Here is a 21173-nt window from a genome sequence, read left to right as displayed (position 1 = left end):
GTACAACTATTTTTCTTAGTTTTATCTCTTATTCAGGACATGATGAGTGGTGGTGGGCATTCCCATTTTGTTTAGGATGAGGTCCAGCACATAACAATTCTTTGTAATCCTTGATCATCATTTGGAAAACACTTATCAATATCGATCACCAACAACCTTCCTATCGTCTTCCTTGAGAGGATCGTGCAGAATGTTCATGGTGTTTGCTATATTAAAATAGTAGGTAAGCTAGATAGTTAAAGATAGAAATTACAGAATGATCGAAGAACCAGCATTATCCAAATCCAGTGCCAATTTTTGTCTTTAATCATAACATGAGACTTCATAAATCAGAAAGAAAAAACAGTAGAGTATAAACCTCAAGCTACACTCGGTCTTTCTCTAACCAAACAACTACGCAGTCTATCATAAGTTCAACTTGTGCAAATTGATAAAAGACAAAAAAAATCAAAACCTTGATAAAAAGTAACTTACAGTATCAATGAAATGTCACCTAAAGAGTCTACACCAATGATTATCAAAAGATAAATTGATAAAATACAGTGTTTTCATAGGTTTAGCAAAAACCCAAGATAGATCCAAAGCTCTCTACTATTTCAACAAATCTGAGAGCTGGTGATCTGAAATTGAAGGAGATGCAGCCATAAAGCTACATCCATTGATATATCCTTTCAACTCTCCAAAAATGGAAGATGGATTAGAGCCTGTGATATCCATATTATCCATGACCTCACTACACTAGTGAGGCAGCTCACATGCACATATATGTTAGGCACAATGGAGTTTTCATTCAAATCTTTGATGGATTTTTCGAATTGGGTTGAGGGGATTTGAAGTTGCCCCACCCACAAGCCATTGCTTTGTAATTCTCTAATAATTGGGACAATGGTAGAGAACTAGCTAGATAGCAATAGCGGAATGAGAGGGAGGCACTGATGAGGGAGAGGTTCATCCCCTACAGTAAGTGCCTCTCTGCGCAACAACTCCCATTCACGCATTTTCTCAAACACATTGTGTGCATCTAAAAAGCCGTTCCCCCACTTATTTTATAGTGCTTCTTGTTTGTAAGCTTGGTGAAGATCAAGCTGAATCTTTTGGCTACTAACCAGTGCAAGTAGTAGCTGCAAGTACAGTTTAAAGATGCCCAACAATTTGTTTTTAATTTCAAGTGGGAGAGGCTTTACATATCTAAAAGTATATAGAGGCTTCAGCTATTATATGAATGGAAAATGCAATGGGACATATCATATAATGAATGTCCTCCAACTTTAAGCCTAGTGCCAAGAAAAGGCACCTACTAAGGTCCAATTTCCACTAACACAATCCACACATGTCACAATTATTTACTTATTTAGCATACCTTTACATCTAAGCAGCTAACATTATATGGACCATAATCATGGGTTTTCACTTGCAATACTACAACATATTTAATTTCTTTCAAAATTGAGGATGTCTCGTGTCAACGGTTCGGTAATTGGATTGGTCAAACCAGTCAATCAGAGGTTGACATGTGAAAAGAGTATGGGTAATTTCAAATTTTCACTTGAAATGTACGGATGTTGTGACTTGTTAGTGTGAGGTCCTTTTATTGTCTACATGATACTCTTTGATTATCAGTCAAACCACTCATTGTTAGATTGCGTGACCGAAGGCTTTTGCCTCTAAAAGATAGAAAAACTCAAATGCATGCAGCTCGTTGCAAAATGCTGAGCTAGCTAGCTCTTTGTCATGTGAAATTCTTACCCAATTTAAAACAAGTTCACCCAACTCACCGAGTCACATACTATTCACTATTTTTTAGTATATATTTCCATTATCTGGGTCATGAAATACACTGTTTCTGTAATCCAGGGCATGAAATATACTGTGCAAGTCACCATGGTGACCCAAAAAGTGATCTAGGGTGACCTAAGGCACGAAATACACTGTGCTCGTGACTCAGATAGTGAAAATACACATAAAAAACAGTGAATAGTAGGTGACCTGATGACCCATGGGTAAACTTGCTCTTAGTACTGCAGGTATAACTTTTACTTTGTAGCAACAGTCAAAAGTTACCCTAAAGTCCCAAGTCCCTACAATTAAAGTTAACATTGGCACAACATACACCTGGATCCATTTTGGGTTTGACTGGGGATGATGATAGTACATTGCACCCCCCTTTTTGTAAATGGCACTGCTGCGACCTTTTTGTTACTTATATTTTCACAATTGCCCTTCCTTTCTTTCCGACCTTTTTGGTTGTTCTCCTCCTCCTACCTTCTTCTCTCTTTGACCGATCAGAACCCATAAACAATTAGAAGACTTCCACTAAGATCTAATGCGCACACCAGAATCAAGACACCCACTACAACAACTCGACCAAAATCAATAACCAGGAAGAATTCAATTCCAACCTTATCAACCACAGAACAGAGCTTCGATTAAAGGTTTAGAATTTTACCCTCAAGAGTTCGATTTGCAAGCCGTCAACTTAACGAGCCGCTTCTCTTCTGACGCATTGCAGCTCCCCTGAATCTAACTAAGGACGACCTGATAATTCAACACTCAACAACTAGTAGCTTCTGGGATTCAGCTTCAATCACATGCAGCTCAGTCAGTGACCGGAGTCGCCGGAATTTGAGGAAAGCTACTGGAAAAATTCCAAGGTTTCGATCATCGATTCTCCTTCCTCGTTCAATGCATGGACGATCTAACTACTAAGGCCATGGTTGTCGGCGCTGAGGAGAGGAAGCTATCGCTAGTGTTCCGTCGCGGAGAGGTGGTTGGAGGAATGATTTTCGATCGGATTCAATCACGGGACGTTGGGTCTGCTATCCGGGTCAGAGAACTCTGATCATTTCTCGATCCTCAACAAAACAGAGTCCTAGAATCGAAAGTATGAATAATCATGTCCAGAAAAGAAAAAGATTTTGCTGAACTGAAGAGGAAGGAAGATGATGAGCGTGTGAAAAGAAAAAGATTTTGCTGAATTGAAGAGGAAGGAAGATGATGAGCGTGCGAAAAAAAAAAAAAAGCATGAAAAACAAATAGGGGCAGTTTGAGAAGTTTAGCTCATAAAAATTGAAAGGGAGTGTCATTTATAAAAAGGGGAGTGCAAATTTCACTTTACTATTAAAAGAAAGATTCGAGCCCAGAAGTATTATATTGATGGATTCACGTGTTAGAGGAGCTTGATGGATTCATGTGTTAGAGGAGCCTAGCTGCATTCCAAGGTTGATTAACTATAATATAAAACACAATCATATCCCACTGTTGGTGTGTCTTGCCTCGCCTTTTTAAGAGCAAGTTCACCCGTTGAGCTTGACCGGTCAAGACTATTCACTGCTTTTTTGCCTTGTATTTCCACTATTGAGGTTGGCTGGTCAGACACTGTTCACAAAATGTCAAGAATTGTCTCTTTCGTAGTCAAAATGTAAAGGGTGTGAATGAATCAATGGTTATAGATCTTTTTATATAAGAGAGTGAACAAAACAGAAAGTTCCCCTCCTGTTTCCTCTTGGTTCTTGTTTGCTATTCCTTCTGGGTTGCACATGGAGAGAGATTCTATAAATTTCTACCCAACAAAACCATTGGTAGCTGAAGCTGCTGTAGTGCTGTCAAAGTATATATAGGATTTTCTGATGTACTGAAGTTCTGATCGCCATCCTGATAATCTGCATGCTTAGTTTGCTTCTGATCTGTGCAACAGTAGAAGATTAAATGAACCTATGGTTTGTATGGAACTATGGATGTTTGGAAGAGGTGCTTTTTTAATTCTTCTAATCTAAGAAAAATGAACCTATATACTTTTGATTTACCTTTTTTTGGGGATCAAAGATACTTTCGGTGCTCAAACACCAATGTGATTAGTTTTCTTTGGACTATAACAGTCTACTTAGCACTCATATTAAAGAGTCGTAAAAAATGCTCTGATTTATAGATCGTGTGCTATAGTACATGTTAGAACTTTGTGATCCTACGTTGAAAGTAAGTCTCATATTAGAATCCTTTATTAAGTGCGTAACTGCGTACACAATACACATTAAAATTGACTAGTTAAAAAAGTGAAGATATTAGACGCGCATATCTAAAAAAGTGTAGGTATCAGACATACGCGTCTATCAATAACAATTGTGTACGTTGATCCGGGTTTAACAATCTCTTATTTCTAACAGCACAAAATCAGCCTTACTTTGAGAAAAACTTGTGTACCTAGAACAGTAGTGGCCCATTTGTATCAGGGCTTATACTTGGGCTTTGCGCAAGCCTCGCATTGTTTGGACTTTGGAGTTGTAGTAGTCCAATTGTTGTTTCACTAAAGAAAGCTTGCATGAACAGAAGGCCCAAAGCTCTACAAGTACAATTGACACTATTTAGTATTACTATTTATTGGTCTGTTACTAATTTTTCTTGCCAGAACACAATCTGTGGTAAACTTATGACAACAACAAAACTTGAGTGTTTAAGACTTCTGACTCCAGCTTGAAAGCTTATAAGTTATAACTGCCCCATCCTACTAAGTAGAAGTATTTTGTCCATATTCGATCTTAGTTTAATTGTTTAAATTTGCTATCGAGTTTGTTTTTCGATAATATGTTGATCAATCATTCGATTATAAGTTCTTATAATGGGTTGCTAATGTAGTGAGATAATTCAATACCCATATAAAATTCAACATTAATCACTTTTGGTCATATAACTTATAAACCGTTAAATTCCCTCACTCAAATCATCCAATTTTGATTCTTCAAACCCTTTTCCGCCATACTTGGTGCACAACATATTGAAAAGAAAAAGAAGAATTAGAAAATCCACTTAATCAACTTTTCTGTTTTCTTTATTTACATATTATGGAAAGAAAAACAGTTTAACACTCTAACAGCCACCGTGTAAAATTGACAAACACAAAAGTACAAAAGCGTAAATCGAGATCTCAACCGCTAATTACACAGTTTTTTAACGGACAATCCTCATCCAACGGTTCACAGCTAAAAGAGTTAACGTCCCTCATTGCATTTCATGAAAAGTCAACTATTGATTGCCGAATACCAGAACCAGATATAGAAAGCAACCAACAACAAGAGGACAAGAAGCAGGAAGTAACGGCAGTAAGCAGCCTGACGGCGGGGTTTGCGACGACGGCGGCCGCCGTCATCACCTCTCTTCTCCTTGCGCCTCCGTGGACGTCTGTGCTGCTTCATGGGTATGTCTATACTTTTGTCTCGTACCATTTTCCTCTCTCAGTTATCAAAATTCTACATCAATTAGTGTTCTGTGATTTAAAACTCGAATGCTTTTACGAATACAAAACAGAGAGAGAAAGGGATCGAACTTGTCCGTGATTCTGTGAATATCTGGATTCTAGAAAGTAAAAGCTAAAAGATGAGTTTAGGAGGACATGAATTATGACCTTTCCAACTTTCCGGTGGGTTATGATGAGGTTACAAAGGATCGACAGAGGAAGAACTTGTCTCTGTGATTCGATCTGGGTTGATCTTGCTTCTTAGCTAGGTTCATTGTGGGTTCGATCGAGCCTTGTTTGGTTCTTATAGAAGGCTTTTTTTCATTCCATTTAATTCTGATATGTGTCGTATAATATGGTAAATTAAGGTGATTTCTGAGTAAAGCCGATGCAGCTTCGAGGAAATTACACAGACGCGTTAATGAGTTTTTGCCCAGCTTTGGCCATTTCAAGAGTGCAAATATTGCAAATGGAGGTTAGGTTCAGCTTGCAAATTATGCGGTAAGGCCTTTTGTTTGATGGCCTCGTGTACTTGTGTTTAGGGGCCTTTTAACTGTTCGAAGTTGTTGAGTTTCCAATTATTCAGGTCGGATAATGAATGAAAGAACTGGGGAGAAAATGAGTGACATACCATTGAAAATTAAAAGTTGGATGAAGGAAGGAAAAAAAATAAAAATACACACATGCACACACAAACATATATATGTGCGTGTGTGTGTGTGTGTGTGTGTGAGTACGCAATCTTTGAACTCATGAAACAATTAACCACACCAAATCGAAAAGGTAAAAGGATGATAAATTACATACTGAGAGTTCGAACAGATTCACACATGCTATGATCATAAATCTTTTAGTGATCGATACATACAGAATCTGAAAACGGCTAACGTTAGTGATTAGAGTAAGCATGCTGAAATATAGAGATTGACAATTTACAACAGGGAGATGAAATTAAAAGGTTGAACAGAAAGCATGCGGATTTTCAGTTTTCAAATTAACCATCATAAGCTCTAACATATTTTCTTCCTATGTTCCTCCGCCACCATCGGTCTTTCTGATCATGATCACTGGGACCTCTCGAGGTTGAATGTCTGAATAAGTTGTACAAATAGCCATCACCATATTTCCTTCTCTTCTTGTCCATATTATTCCCTCCATAACCCTGACTTTCTTTATTATCTATGTTTTTGTACTCGTTGGTATCTTTTTTGGAGTAGTCCTCCTCATCACAAGCCTGCTCCAATCGATTTCTGGAGTAGACACCACTCCTATTGATGTCATTAATGTAAGCATCAGGACTAGCCAATGGTATGTTGCTGGGAAGGCCATTACAATTTCCCCAATAGCGGTTTTTGGCATTGAAGTATGCCTCCCTAGCTGCAGAATCATCCCATTGCATAACAAGTTTCCAGCTATGTATATACGCTTGCGTTGGAACTGAGTCAACCATGAAAGGCCAGCTACCCACAATTATAAACCAAAGAAACCTAGATTAATATCAATATCAAAGCAGCAGAAGTGAAGTCAGAACAAAACAGTATGCTTTCAAAATAGAAAACACCAAATCGAGCAGATTACACTCTCTTCCAAGACAAAGAATTAGACGACTACCTCCCTATATATATACCTACCTCAGGTCTATTTTATAATTCTTCTGGCATTAGGATCTCTTTTCTTGCGATGGAGGATATAGTTTTGCTTAGCTATTGACTCCTTATTGGATAAGGAAATTGAAAGGAAAACAATTGTCTTAACTAGTTTCGAGATAGGAATTGAAATTCACACTGGTGAGAAACTAATTCCAGTTAGACTTGGGAGACAGTAGGAAGAAACCAAGAAATTGATAGTGTTGATGAGTAATTAAAATTTGAAGGCACATTATATATCACTAGTTCACTTTTGACATTATCATGTTATCAAATAAATGCATATATTTCTCTATAAATCTTGTATAGTATGAGTGCAGAGTACATATAGCACCAACAGTGGGAGGGGGAGTGATCGTTTTGGCGCTGTTGTTTTCCACTAGACCCTTCAACATCTCCTGCCAGCTTCTACATCATTCCTCACCAAAACTTGCTTCAAAATGCAGAACATAAAGACACCCTATCAGTGTGTATAAATTTTATATTAATGAGTAAAATGTGAGACATAGAGATACGAAGATCGAACCGAAGAAGGGAAAAATTAAAATATCAAAAAGATGAAATATCACATGAATTGTACTCAACAACCAGTAACTGCAGGCACGTTATCTAAGAATATATACAATATGATCCAATTTACTTATGAAGACGCACACGCACACTGCATAAATACAAGAATATAGGCTAAAACCAGCACATACTTGCTATTACAGTAAACCATGACCGTTTTCGCCGTCTCCTTCATTTTTTGTCTCGTTCTCTCATTTTCCTATGCTGCTGTGCAGGACTTCTGTGTTGCGGACTACGCAGCCCCTCAAAGCCCTGCAGGCTACTCTTGCAAAAACCCTGCAAATGTTACGGTAGATGATTTCGTATACACTGGTCTTGAAGTTGCCGGCAATACCTCAAATATTATTAAAGCTGGACTCAAGCCACCATTTGTTTCTCAGTTTCCTGGTCTGAATGGACTTGGCCTTTCACTGGCTCGGGCAGACTTGGCTGTTGGTGGAGTCATCCCACTTCACACACACCAGAGAGCTACAGAAATCATACTTATTGTCGAAGGAACAGTAGTTACCGGGTTCATTGACTCAAATAACAAACTTTATTTAAAAACTCTGAAGAAGGGTGACATTATGGTTTTGCCTTCAGGGTTGTTTCACTTCCAAGTGAATGGAGGTGATACTCCAGTACTTGAATTTGCTGCCTTCAGTAGTGCAAACCCTGGTGTGCAGATTCTGGAGAATTCACTGTTTCAAAACGATTTACCTACAGAATTGATACACAGACTACATTCCTCGAAGCTGCTTAGATTAAGAAATTTGAGGGTTTTCTTGGTGGTACTAATTGATACACGGGATTATTACATGTCTTTCTATGAATCCCTTGTGGAACTTTTCTGTTCTTACTGCTTGAGTTGTACTGAAGGCACATGTAGTTGCATCTCATTTAATAAATGCCTTTACACAAGAAAGTTAGATTAAATCTTGTTATCGATCATCATCAACTTCATCGAATTACAATATGCCGTAAATTATATAGGAACACAAACCATAACAGAAACGGTTAAAACACTATAGGTAACTAAGTATTTTTTTTGTTTGGTTAAAATAAGATTAGAGAGAAGAGCCTTCCAACCCAATTTATTAAAAGAGAAAAGAATCACATACAAAAGCAGGGAGGACAACAACCATGCCCTAGCCAAAAACAAGGAAAAAACAGAGGTTCTAACCTCCACGCAAAACAAATGAAAATGAAAAATAAAATACAACTTAGAGAAATCGGAAATTTATTTGGAAGACCAAGCATGTCTCGTCTATAAACACTACCACAAAAGTGGGCTTTGGATACCATTTTACCCCCCACGTTTTGGTTAATGGTGACAGCAACCAAGTTTTATCTCACTAATCCTCCCAAACGTGTGTACCGAAAAGAAAATCCTGGTCATCGTGGGGTCAGGATACTGTTGAAATGTCACCAATGTTAGAAAGTTCTATTGCCCCATTAAAAATTATCTTTCTTTTTCTTTCCTTTGCGGTGTTAACTGTAAACTCTCTCCCTCTCTCTCTCTGCCCTATTGTTTCTCCATCTCTCAAGTGTTGAAGAGAGCAGCAATCTCTTAAAATCAGACATGGCCTTCAAGACGGATTACCTTCAATTATCTGTCGTGGACAAAGAATCAGTTTGCTCATGAATATAGAAACACTAGCTTCCATGATCAGTAGACGATATTGATATCCGAGTCGACGAATCGGATTGAAATCAGTTACAAGGGTTGGGTTGAAGAGAAATAGGAAAGGTTCGGTTTATCAAGTTTATGTGGTAGATCTGATATAACATTTGTGATTTTGCATTATGGATTTGATGTAAGATTTTCTATTTTGCTCGCAGATCGGTGGGGTGGGAAAAAGAAGAGGAGAGATTCAGCTGTTGCTGAAATTTTCATCGATTTTTTGGGAGAAAGTTTTGAGGAGAAGCACAGGTATGTGTTTGACTTGGGTTTCTTGTTGGTAGCGGAGGCACCGTCTCTGGGGTTGGACAGTATCTCAAATCTCAAAACCCTGATTGTAAGGTAAAAATCTCTTAAAGTAACATTATCCATATATTCATTTATTCGCCATCACTGCTTAACCTAATTACCCAATCAATCACTTTCTAATTTCCATTAACTATGTGGGGATACGGACTAGGGTCATCCCATTTGCAGATAAGAGTTTTCAGGTTTGTACCGCTGTTCAAGTAGAAAGAACAACTCTCCTCTCTAAGTAAATTTTGTTGATTCTCCTCATTTAGTTTATGGGTTTGGTGATTTGGATTGGATTCTACACTAAAGTTTCAGTCTCGAATTCAATTGGGTACTTTAGCTTTTGTTCTTTGATTTCTGCTAATTTATGCAATTGGGTTATATAGCACAACAAGTTTGGCAATGCTTATGCTTTAAAGAAAGTCTGGAAAGGGGTGGAGCTAATAAGAGAGAGCTTGCCCAGATTTAGCTTGGGTGTTAGTTTGTTTAGTATGTTGGGGATGTTAATTATAGTTAGGGAATTAGTATGTAATAGTTTAGGATAAAATGAGCAATGAGATTACAGTTTTCATGCTCCTTTTTAACTCTTGACATGATTTCAGGAGATAGAGGCTGATAATGTTATGGGCTCAAGTAGGGTTGATGAAGATGCTAAACCCATTTTACAATATGGACACAGGTAGAAGCCTGTTGCTTTCAATTTCTATAATTTAAGGTCTTCAGCTGATCCAAATTGGTAGAACTGTGTTGTCAGAAGTTGAGTCTCACTTTCAGCAGGTAACATTCGCTCTTTCCTCTTTTATGTTTTTGTATTGTTGTTTTTATTCTCTAGGTTGTGCTCATCACTTATTTCGTCTCTGTTTCTGTTCTCTGATTTGTGTAAAATATATGTTGTTATTTGATGGTTGAGTTTGCTCTTATTTTTTTTCAATTTTTTTTTTTGTATGTGCATGAGCTTATGCTATGGTTTTCTCTGGCCCTTTATTTATATACACATATACTGTACACACACACAATTGTAACTTGGCAGACTTGGAGACACTGAACTATGTAATCTGGATAGTGTTTTAAAATTGCAGAAATCACAAAGGTTTGCTGATATAATGCACGTGTGTTTCAAAATGACTCATTTAATTTACTTATTCTAGGCAAATGTTTTGGTCTCCATAACTGTTAAGTCTCTATAAGTTTGAATTATATCCTTTCACTGTTTTATTTATCATTTGTTTCTCATCCTGTGTAGTTGTTTGAATGTTTCTTCAGTTGAATTGTATCATCGCAAAATAGGATAATCCTTTGTTTTAATCAAAGAATAGAGAATCCGGGGATGAATCAAAGATATCTTTTATGAGAGTTGTGAACAGAAAAGATTTAGTTATATTTAAAGTTGAATAGATTTAGTTATATTTATTTGCTTCCCCAAAAGTAGACAAATACAGTATATCTGTATATGGTATTCATCATTCATAAAATTTCTCAATGTATGAGAACTGTACATAAAAATTTTTTAACGGCAATTTCCATAGCACAAAAATAGCTTTTTATTCATTAGACGTCTGTGTATAAACTGTATTAATTGTTTCTCTATGCTAACTGGGACTTGCATGTATTTCTCTAACTTTTGTTTTAGATGAATTCTATTTATGGTAGTCTAATGCTTGGTCTCATGCCCTTTATAATTCTGCAGTGGTATTAAATCAATTGAAAGTAGTTTTGCTGTTTAGTATCAAGTTGCAGAAATTGAAGAAAGCAATGGTCCAGCTCTTGCTATAGTTCCACATTGTAGGCTCAAATGCTTGGGATTGAGGAAATGTAAGCTTCCTAATTTTTAAAGAATTTCCGACTGTCTGTTGAGGTACCTTATGAACTAATATCAGTTCCATTCTGCAGGTTGAGAGACTAGAAGTTGGAGCATTCGTCTCTATAGGAGCAATTGGTCGCATTAATTTGCATCAAATTTGTGCAGGTGAGCAGGGGGGGGGGAACTGGACTGGGATATATGATATTCTGTTATAAAGTTACTCATACATGTAATTATTCTATTACAGGGGAAGAATCACCACTGGGTTTGCCTTTGATGGGTCGATCGTTTATCACAAGGTCTTACTCTTAGTAAATTTGTACCAAGAACTATATTTAAAATGGTAACTAGACTTATTGCTTTCCCCACTATAGTTTGTTTTAGTAGTCTCTATTCTCTGACAATGTGTAGGTTTATCTTTGCAGCATTTCCAGGAAAAGAAGTTTATCATGAGCTAAATTTGATGGTTTAATGGGTTTGAGCTGTTAAACAGGCAGTACAATCTTTGCAAAGTAAGGTTCTTAAGTGGTTTATGTCATATATTCTACAGACTTTGCTGACTTCTTTTTATGTCATATATCAAACCATTTAGGGGTTCAGAAAGGTTTACTGAGATGGTTCAAAGGATATCATTTGTTTTAAAGTTTATGAGCTGTGTGACATTCTTTATATTGTTTAAATATTGTTTTCATTTTTTGTGATGCAGTTGTCCATTGAGGATTAGAGGAGAACGTAGATATCATGCCTATAATTAAGGTCTTTGCAGAATTTTCTTTTCTTTGATTAGAATTACTGTTATTGTATATTAATTTTAATTTTTTTTTAATTTGAAATATTGTCTGTCACTATTTTTCAGATTGATGGGTGTATTGTATATATACAATAAATATATCAGATTGCTTTTTAGTTGTGGGACCCACAATTTGTAAGTCACCAAAAAAGTAATAGTGGCATCTTGGGTATATGTCACTGCAGTAATGGGCACCATCAATAAATGGTAACTAGAAGGGTGTCTATTGCTCTTCAACACCATTGATTGGTGTCTATAGATTCAATACACACCATTGTTAATGGTGTTGTTAGGTTAGTTTTGTGGTAGTGAAAGACCTAAAATAAAAAGAAGAGCCTCATTCCACCAAACCAAGCCTAATGATGACAAGCCAACATGAATCAGCACATCTGCCACTTGATTCCCCTTTCTAAAAATATGAGGAAGTTTAAAATGCATCTGGAAGATATAGTGCAAACAACTATTCCAAGCGACACAGAGCCTCTATGGAACAAGAAAAGGTGAATGAATAAAATTAAGTACCAGAGCAATTAAGTTCAAGCGAAATATGCTTGCACTCTCTACCCCAAGCAACCTCAATTGCCTGAATAACCGCTGTGATCTTTGTGTCGACGGAACTAGGAATATCAAGATTATAAGTAAATGCACCCATGAAAGAGCCTTGAAAAATTCCTAAATACTCCACTATAGTCTACTATGCCATGCACCATCAGTATTAATCTTCACCTAGCATTCCTTATTATTAGGTAGCATTCCCGTAATCCTGTTTATCGATTTTAAGGTTAGGATAAGCCAATTAACCTCGACGATCCTTGGTGTCTGACGTGGAAGACAACTAACCCCAAAACTCATGTTATCTTGTTTCACATACGTACTTGCAACATTAAAGGTGTAGTTGTAATTATCTATACTAAAATTCTAACTCCCTATGAATAATATCACCCATATTGATTTATCTTTTTGCCCCTAATGTTGTGTTTATTACTATTTTGTCCCTTATGTCTGTTTTACCATTTTACCCCTCCCTCCCAATTAAATTACTCACAGAATCCAAACATACAATTGAGACCTTAATTAAATCAGAATTGGAGTGAGATAAGGGAGGATTTTGATCCCGTAACTCAAACCATTCATATGGTTTGTTGGCAATTTTTAGTTTAAAATCTAAAGTTATTAGACAGAGAAATGTGTGTGTGTGTGTGTGTGAGAGAGAGAGAGAGAGAGAGAGAGAGAGAGAGAGACTAGCTAGGGATTTGTTTTTTTGTTTGTTTCTTTTTTTCGGTTAAGAATTGTATGACTATTTTGGTTGGTATACATACTTTGGTTAAACCCTATGATAGAGAAACCATGAATCTTGAAGTTTTTGAAACCTTGGATGCTGCTCATGATATTTTGGTAGAATGGTATTGCTGTTCTTGATTGATAGTCAGTGTTATCTCGTGGTCAGTCGGCCACCATGGTACGTACAATTCAGATTCATCTCCCATTCTCCAATCTCGCAAATAACAAAACTGAACCAGTGGCTGTGAGGCTGTCCAATTTAATTTTGGATGTTTGCATGGAACAGATTTTAACATACAATATGAAATCTCAAAGTTCTTAAGAATATACACATCGATCAATAAACTAGTTTGTAGTTGGGGATGCTTAAGTATGATCACTTGAATGAGGCTTAGGAGAGAGATATGGTTGTTTATGAAGAAATATACTAGAAGAGAGAAAAGAAACTTTGTATTAATCTCAAGCTCTGATTCAAAACGAAGGAGAACGTCTACCATATTATACTATATACTAAAGTTGGTGGAATGGGGTACTGTTACTAAGCCATGTAACAGTAGGGGCTCCAGCCGAGCAGATGTGAAACTACGGTTCTGTCCTTATTTTGTAATAATTTGCATCTTTGCCATTCTTGCTGGGTGGATAAGCATAAGTGTCAGGTCCTTGCTTCCTATCTACACCGACATCAACTCTTACAAAGGTCAATAGTGAATCAGTGATAAAACGTTGGTGGGTATTTGTGGACAGGGGAAGAAGGAAAGGAAGGAGGAGAGAGAGAGAGAGAGAGCGGCGGAAGGAGGAAAAGAAAAGCGAGTGGAAGGTATTTGTGAAAATCTAATCTGTTGGTTTCTTCTTCTTCTATTTCTTTTTTTGATCTCAAATTTTCTGATTGAAATTCTATCTGGGTCGTGTATTTGATGGGTCAAGGATTGGATGCTTCAAAATTAAATACTTAATCATAAAGAGTGAGGCTTTGATTCATTTTGTCCACTGTTGTGTTGAGGAAATTGAGCGTTTTGATAGTTCTTGAGTATCAAAAGTTATACTGTGTTTGAATTTACAGGTTTAGATTTGTGGGTTTATCGCATATTACTGTTTAGGGACGTTATTAAAAAGTATGTGTTGCAAAGGAGAGCAAATTCGTGCTCTGTAACCTCTGTTTGATCTGTTTATTTTTTCTGGGTTTGAATTAACATTGGTCCTTTTCTGTTCTGGAAGACTATGTGCCAATTCCTAATGACAATTCACTCTACTGGCAACAATATGTGCACTAAGAGCAGTGGCAAAAAGAAACATGCTTTGATAGAGCTATTTTTGGATGTGTGCCTAAAGATCAATAAGATGGAGTTGTCAATAGTTACCTTTATTTGTTTGTACTCATTGAGGCTAAACCTCCTTTTGGGTGGTGATTATCATAGCTGAGATTGTTTTGGGCATCATTTGTCTTCAAAGTTAGATAAATTCCAATTGATTTATAGCAACTTAAGGAATCTGTTTCAATCTTTGGAGTTGTTGTTTTTTTTTTTTTTTTGTGACAAGAACACGTATTAAAGCCAAATATTGCTCTTAAAGTCAAAAGAATATTATGAAGATGATTGAAACTACGGTTCTGTCCAGGAAGATAGATCGAGAGAGTCTTTTGCGTAAGCTTTCGGATATAGTCTTAGACAACTACATGTAGAATCAGTTAAAGAGTTTCTAGAACTCAATGAATTGTCAAATTATTAAAGCTTGGTTGTACTATTTACACTTCTGTTGGGTAATAGTCTGTTCTCTCTCTCTCTCTCTCTCTCTCTCTCTCTCTCTATCTCTCTCTTTTTCTCTCTCTCTCTCTCTTCATTACTTTGCATTCGCATTACAATAGTAGAAGTTAGCTGGACTGTGTTTGGCTTGATTACTAGGTTGACTCCAGGATGATTTACTTTTTTACTTTTGTATTGTGATTAGTTACTTTCAAAGATATGTATTCCTGCGGCTTTATTAATACCATTAAAAGGTGAGCAATTTGGTTTTGGTTGTTGAAATTGGGTGAAAGATTGGTGGTTTTGTTTATAATTTCTTTAAGAAGATTTATAAGATTGGTGAAATTGTTTGCTCTGCTCCAGAAGAGCAGCAACAGAAATAGTACTTCGTTTGAAGAGAAGATTTATACTGCTGGATGTATATCTATGATTTCTTGATACTTCCAGGTCCATTATTTTTTTTTTCATTTATATTCTATTCCTATGAACATGTCGTATTTACCTTCTTCAAAATTGAGTATTTGATCATAAAGAGTGAGGCTTTGGTTATGCTGTTTTGCTTTCTTTTGTTTGTGGCTGCACAACTTAAATCTGACCTGTGTCTTTGTTTTTTATAAATTCACATATGGACTCCCTGCAATCTTGAATCAAGCGCGTCTAGAGTCTTTAGATCTTTTATCTATATGCTTTGTATTGAATAGGGTGCTTAATTTTAGTACAATTAACTAACATGCTATTTCTGAATGATGTGAACATGATTAAAGAGGCTTTTGATGGTTTATATGTGTCTTTATTCAGTTTATTGCTTACATTGAGCTGTACTTTTTTTTTTAAAAATCGAAACATACTTCTGCTATAAATTGAAAAAAAAAAAAAAAAAGGACTAAGCACTAAAGAAAAGAAAAAAAGAGATTTTACTGTTGCTTGCAAAATTAGTTGCTCACATTGGGATTATGCAAGGTGCAAATTACATTTTTAATTTAAATTTTTCACAGGATGCATTTTTGTGACGTCAAATGCAAGTGTGTTCTTTGCTGCAATCTTGATAGTTTTAATGCATCTTAATAAGAGATAGTCACTCCCAATTATAAGAATGCTGAAAGATGAGTTGCATGTTTATTTTCTTAACTGTCAGATAATATGGTCTCACACTTTAGCTTTCATTATGTTCAGAATTCTTTGAACATTCATTTTGGGCTTGAGAGAGTATATAGAAGGAACAAGTATTCTGGTATCAAGTCGTCAAGTAGTTTATTTCTTATTTTTTTACACAGGTCGTATTTTGCTTCGTTTAATTTTTTTCTTCGACCTTTTCAAATGCGTTAATGAAGTCTAAACTATGAGCCTTCATTCCTGAACCCAAAACCGTTGAAAATATTAATGATCTGCTACTTTCGTCTTAGGTTGCTGATAACCTGCTTCATCAAGCTACTAGCAATTTAGAAGCAATGTTTAATTAGTTTTGGTAGTTTTATGATTAGTTTTGAGGATTTTATTGTTCTTTTGTTTGATTTTTGCAGATTCTATGCAAAACATTTTACGGGTTGTTTTGGCTCCACTGTTCTGTTGTCTGTTGTTTAGTGCTATCTTCATCTGTTATTGTGATTTAGGTGAGTTTTATTATATCAGTTACTGATTTTGGTTGTGTGCATTATCTTCGTTATTTTCTTTTATGTTTACTTTATCACACTTATATACACATGATAATGTCAAATTCTTTATATATTGGTTTCCCATTTTGTAGATTCTCAGAACAGTGTGCTGTCGAATTAGTCAAGTGGTTTGGATTCAGGTAATCTCATATTTAAACTTTTTTGGTTAGCAATTTTTGGAGTTATAAGTAATTGAGGTTGAATGTTTGTTATTGTTGTACCTTTAAAACTAAGCATAAGATTTTATTTGGTGAAAATAATGTTTTTAATCTAATATGTTTCGCTTATAGCATATGATTCTGCTTTAACAGTTTGTTGATTAAATATTCTTTCTACATGTTTTTAGCTTTGGCCGCCAAAACTGCAGGTTGGATTTTTTATTTTTTTTATTTTTATGCGTAATTGGTTGCTAAATGACTGTCAAAAGGCTCAAATTGTAGCATGTTTGAAACTATTTCCTTTATGTTCAGCATGTTTATATGGTTTGGAATTTCGGTTTGTTAGATATATGATAGTTTTAGAGATATCTGATTTATTTAGTTTCTGACTATGGTTACTTGAATACCTATTAAAAGTGTAAATAGTTCTTGCTTTTCGTTGGTTCTGTCTACATCTCGCAGTTTCAAAATTGTGGCCAGAATCAATAATCTTCATGATTTTTGAGGTCTCCATTGCTTTGATTCTTTTTCTTTTTTTTTCCTTATGTTCCGTAAGTGTAATATTTTGTGTGTAATCTAATGGAAAATCTGTTTTTACTTATCAGTACATCTGAACAGTGTGTATAATGCAATCAACAAAATTAACTTTACGTATGAGTACAATTAGCATTTAGCAGTACTAAAATGTATAAAAATTTTAAATACAGTTATGGCTCCGAAGACCCGGGCGACAAGGAAAAAAAGGTTCTTAGAAGGAGATTGCAGTGCTGCTAATTTATACTGTGCTGAAAGTCATGATAAAAGTTTATCAACTCAGGGAGATATGCGAGAAATGAGCAATGATCAAACTTTCGTTGCCGCTATAGCTGAAAGCCCTTTTTCTCATGAAGACAGAACAGGTAATTAGAAACTGTTACTTTACATCAATAGTTTGAACCAAATTTATATTCCACTTCAAAATTCAAAATAATTTACATTTACATTGTGTAAATTTTGTTTACATGCAGTGGTGCAGCCAACAACAAAAAGAAAACGGGTTTTGAAAAATGTAGACGGATTGGGACATGGCGACAAACAAGTTAGAAATAATCAACAAAATGTTAATCTAGCTGCAAACCAAGGTGTTACTGGAAATCAGGATTTGTTTGCTGCTATAAATTCAGACAATGACACTGCAAGTGCAATGGGTAAAATTTATTTCTATTCATATTTATAAAATTATTTTATCTTACTGATATTATAAGCAACTTTTTTCTAATTTGGATACAGTCGAGGGCTCATCTACTTTCGGTCAGGCGTTGTATCAAAGAAGCAAACAAGGTTATAAATTATTTATTTCACATTTTACCATTTGCTTTGAAAATTTTTTGACATAAATTATTCAATGACATCTAATTACAATTGCAGAATCGAATCTAAGCTATAAGGATTTGGGTGACAATGTTTTCACATGTAATCATTGCAGCGCATGTTTTTGGTCAGAAGAAGCAAACAAACAACTGTCTAAAAAGGCACATCTCATCTATACCAATTGTTGCAAAAATGGACAAGTTAAACTTCAACAATCCAATCCAGCACCAAGTTTTCTTCAGAAAATTTTAGATCCACAAAATGTTCCAGAAAGTACATTATTTAGACAGAATATTAGAGTTTATAATTCAATGTTCTCTTTTACATCAATGGGAGCAACAATTGATCGAAGTATAAATAATGGATCAGGTCCTTATGTTTTCAAAATAAGTGGTCAGGTACATCATTTAATGGGATCTATCTTACCTCCTGATGGTGAATGTCCTAAGTATGCACAATTATATGTATATGATACAAAAAATGAGGTTTCAAATCGTATCAATGCTATTGATCCTACTCATGAAAATGAAAACATCAAACCAGAGATTGTGTAAGGACTTATTACGATGTTTGATCAAACTAATGAGTTGGTACAAATTTATCGAATGGCTAGAGATAAATATGAACATCGTTCTTTGCCTTCATTCAATATGACTATGCTCAGTCGCCGACCAACTGATAGCAAACAATATGAAGAGCCAACAAATGAAGAAATTGGAGGTTTAATTGTCGGTGACTTTGGAGAGTTTAACTCAAATAAGGACATAATTGTTGAATCCAATGATGGGAGATTACAACGGATTTCTAGAATACATCCCAAGTACATGTCATTACAATATCCAATTCTTTTTCCATATGGTGAAGATGGATATAGACATGATATTCCAATGCAACAAAATACAGCAAATCACAAACAAAAAAGAGAGAGAATATCAATGTGTAGTTATATTGCATATCAAATTCAAGATAGAAATAATGAAGAAAACACTTTATTAAAAGGTGGGCGATTGTTCCAACAATTTTTAGTTGACTCTTATGCAACTGTTGAAGAAGATCGTTTGAACTGGATTAGAAATAATCAACAAAATTTCAGAAGTGAAGTTTACAAAAATATTTGCAATGTTGCTTCAACTGGAATTAATGACGGTCGTGATCTAGGACAAAAAGTAATTTTGCCAAGCTCCCATACTGGAAGTCCTAGATATATGATAAATAATTATCAAGATGCCATGGCAATTTGTAGACAATACGGCAATCCTGATCTATTTATAACTTTTACTTGCAATGTTAAATGGCCCGAAATAGTGAGATACTTTGAAAACATACCTGGATATAAACCAGAAGATAGGCCTGATATAATTTCAAGAATTTTTAAAATGAAATTGCAAGATATGATTGCTTATGTTAAATCTGGAGAGCCTTTTGGAAAAATTGAAGCAGGTAATTGTTCAAAAATCATTCTACTTTATTCTTTTTTTATTTTATTTTACTGCATCTAACCTTTTATTTGTTTATTTATTTATTTTAATGCAGATGTTTGCACAATAGAGTTTCAGAAAAGAGGACTACCTCATGCCCATATGCTATTTTGGTTGAAAAGAAACTACAAATGTTATACAGCTACTGATATAGATTCTATTATTTCAGCAGAATTACCAGACAAAAAAGTTAATCCCGAACTTTTTAAAATAGTTAGTGAATTCATGATTCATGGACCTTGCGGACAAATAAATTCAAAATCTCCTTGCATGCGAGATGGAAGATGTTCTAAATTTTTTCCAAAAGCATACAACACAAATACTAGATTTGAAGCAAATGCGCCACCAACATATAGGCGACGTGACGATGGCACGAACTTTGTGATAAAAAATGGTGTACATGTCGGGAATAATTTTGTTGTACCCTACAATCCAAATTTATTATTAAGATACAACGCTCATATCAATGTTGAATCATGCTCTCAATCTATGCTCATTAAATATCTATTCAAGTATATTAATAAAGGTCCAGATCGAGCTCGGGTTTTGTTACATCAAAATCTAAACGATGAAATTCAAACCTATCTCAATTGTCGTTATTTGAGTCCCCATGAATCTGTGTGGAGATTGTTTAACTATGCAATTCATTCTAGACATCCTGCAGTTGAACATCTACAAATTCATATGCCTTCAGAACAAAATATCATTTTTAATGAATCTCAATCTCTTGAATCAGTAATAAATTATAGGAGTACGCAAGATACTACGCTCACTGGATGGTTTAAAGCAAATAAGACTTACCCTGAAGCAAGCGGATTAACTTACACAGAATTTCCAACTAAATTTGTTTGGGACAATCGCAACAAATCTTGGAAACCCAGAAAACGATGTGAAACCATCGGCAGAATAGCAAATGTGAATCCTGCATTAGGTGAATTATATTACATGAGAATGCTATTAAATATCTAAAAAGGTTGTCTTGATTTCGATTCAATAAAAACGATTAATGGTATCACATATCCATCTTATCAAGAAGCCTGCCGAGCTTTAGGTTTATTGGGCGATGACAAAGAATGGATTGAAGCATTGACTAATTCTTCACATGTTGCAACAGCTTCAGAAATGCGACAACTTTTTGTTACAATAATTTTGTTCTGTGATGTTGCAAATCCCCAAATGCTATTAGATTCACATTGGTCAAACATGTCTGATGATATTTTACACAAGGCTCGAACTGAACTCGGAACTCCAAATGTAATTCTACCGGAATCAGAATTAAAAAATAGCCTTTTATTCGAATTAGAGCAAATATTTAACATGTCATCCACATCATTGAAAAATCATCAATTGCCAATGCCTGATGCAAATAAGATGCTGGAGCTAAAAAACAAATTGTTAAGAGAAGAACTAGATTATGATTGTCTTGAATTGAAACATCAACATGCAAATTTAGTGGCCCAATTAAATACATGTCAAAAAATTGTGTACAATGAAGTTATTAAAGCCATCGAAGAAAAAACATCAAAC

General features: G+C 35.4%; 2 protein-coding genes and 1 long non-coding RNA gene across 4 annotated transcripts; all 3 read left to right on the top strand.

Moving 5' to 3' along the window:
• Window positions 1-2710: 2710 nt before the first annotated feature.
• On the top strand, window positions 2711-8357 carry LOC112183610 (auxin-binding protein ABP19a). The gene is made up of 3 exons (XM_024321980.2): window positions 2711-2811; window positions 5038-5188; window positions 7659-8357. The coding sequence occupies exons 1-3, from the start codon at window positions 2711-2713 to the stop codon at window positions 8355-8357; spliced, it is 951 nt and encodes a 316-aa protein (XP_024177748.2).
• Window positions 8358-8913: 556 nt separating this feature from the next.
• On the top strand, window positions 8914-12044 carry LOC112190911. Of its 2 annotated transcripts, none has more exons than XR_005807581.1 (8): window positions 8914-9172; window positions 9265-9445; window positions 10077-10174; window positions 11085-11209; window positions 11288-11363; window positions 11446-11541; window positions 11624-11710; window positions 11905-12044. It is a non-coding gene; the product is annotated as an uncharacterized LOC112190911 (long non-coding RNA). The 2 variants fall into 2 exon arrangements; XR_005807580.1 differs by having other exon boundaries at window positions 10000-10174.
• Window positions 12045-16847: 4803 nt separating this feature from the next.
• LOC112183609 lies at window positions 16848-18498 on the top strand. Its single transcript, XM_040515172.1, has 5 exons — window positions 16848-17027; window positions 17526-17717; window positions 17826-18005; window positions 18088-18138; window positions 18284-18498. Exons 1-5 carry the CDS (start codon window positions 16997-16999, stop codon window positions 18418-18420), a joined length of 591 nt encoding a protein of 196 aa, XP_040371106.1. The 5' UTR covers window positions 16848-16996; the 3' UTR covers window positions 18421-18498.
• Window positions 18499-21173: the final 2675 nt, after the last annotated feature.

This window comes from Rosa chinensis, chromosome 2 (genome assembly GCF_002994745.2).
Source record: "Rosa chinensis cultivar Old Blush chromosome 2, RchiOBHm-V2, whole genome shotgun sequence".
NCBI classification, from domain to species: domain Eukaryota; kingdom Viridiplantae; phylum Streptophyta; class Magnoliopsida; order Rosales; family Rosaceae; genus Rosa; species Rosa chinensis.
This window is presented reverse-complemented; position numbering and strand designations above follow the sequence as displayed.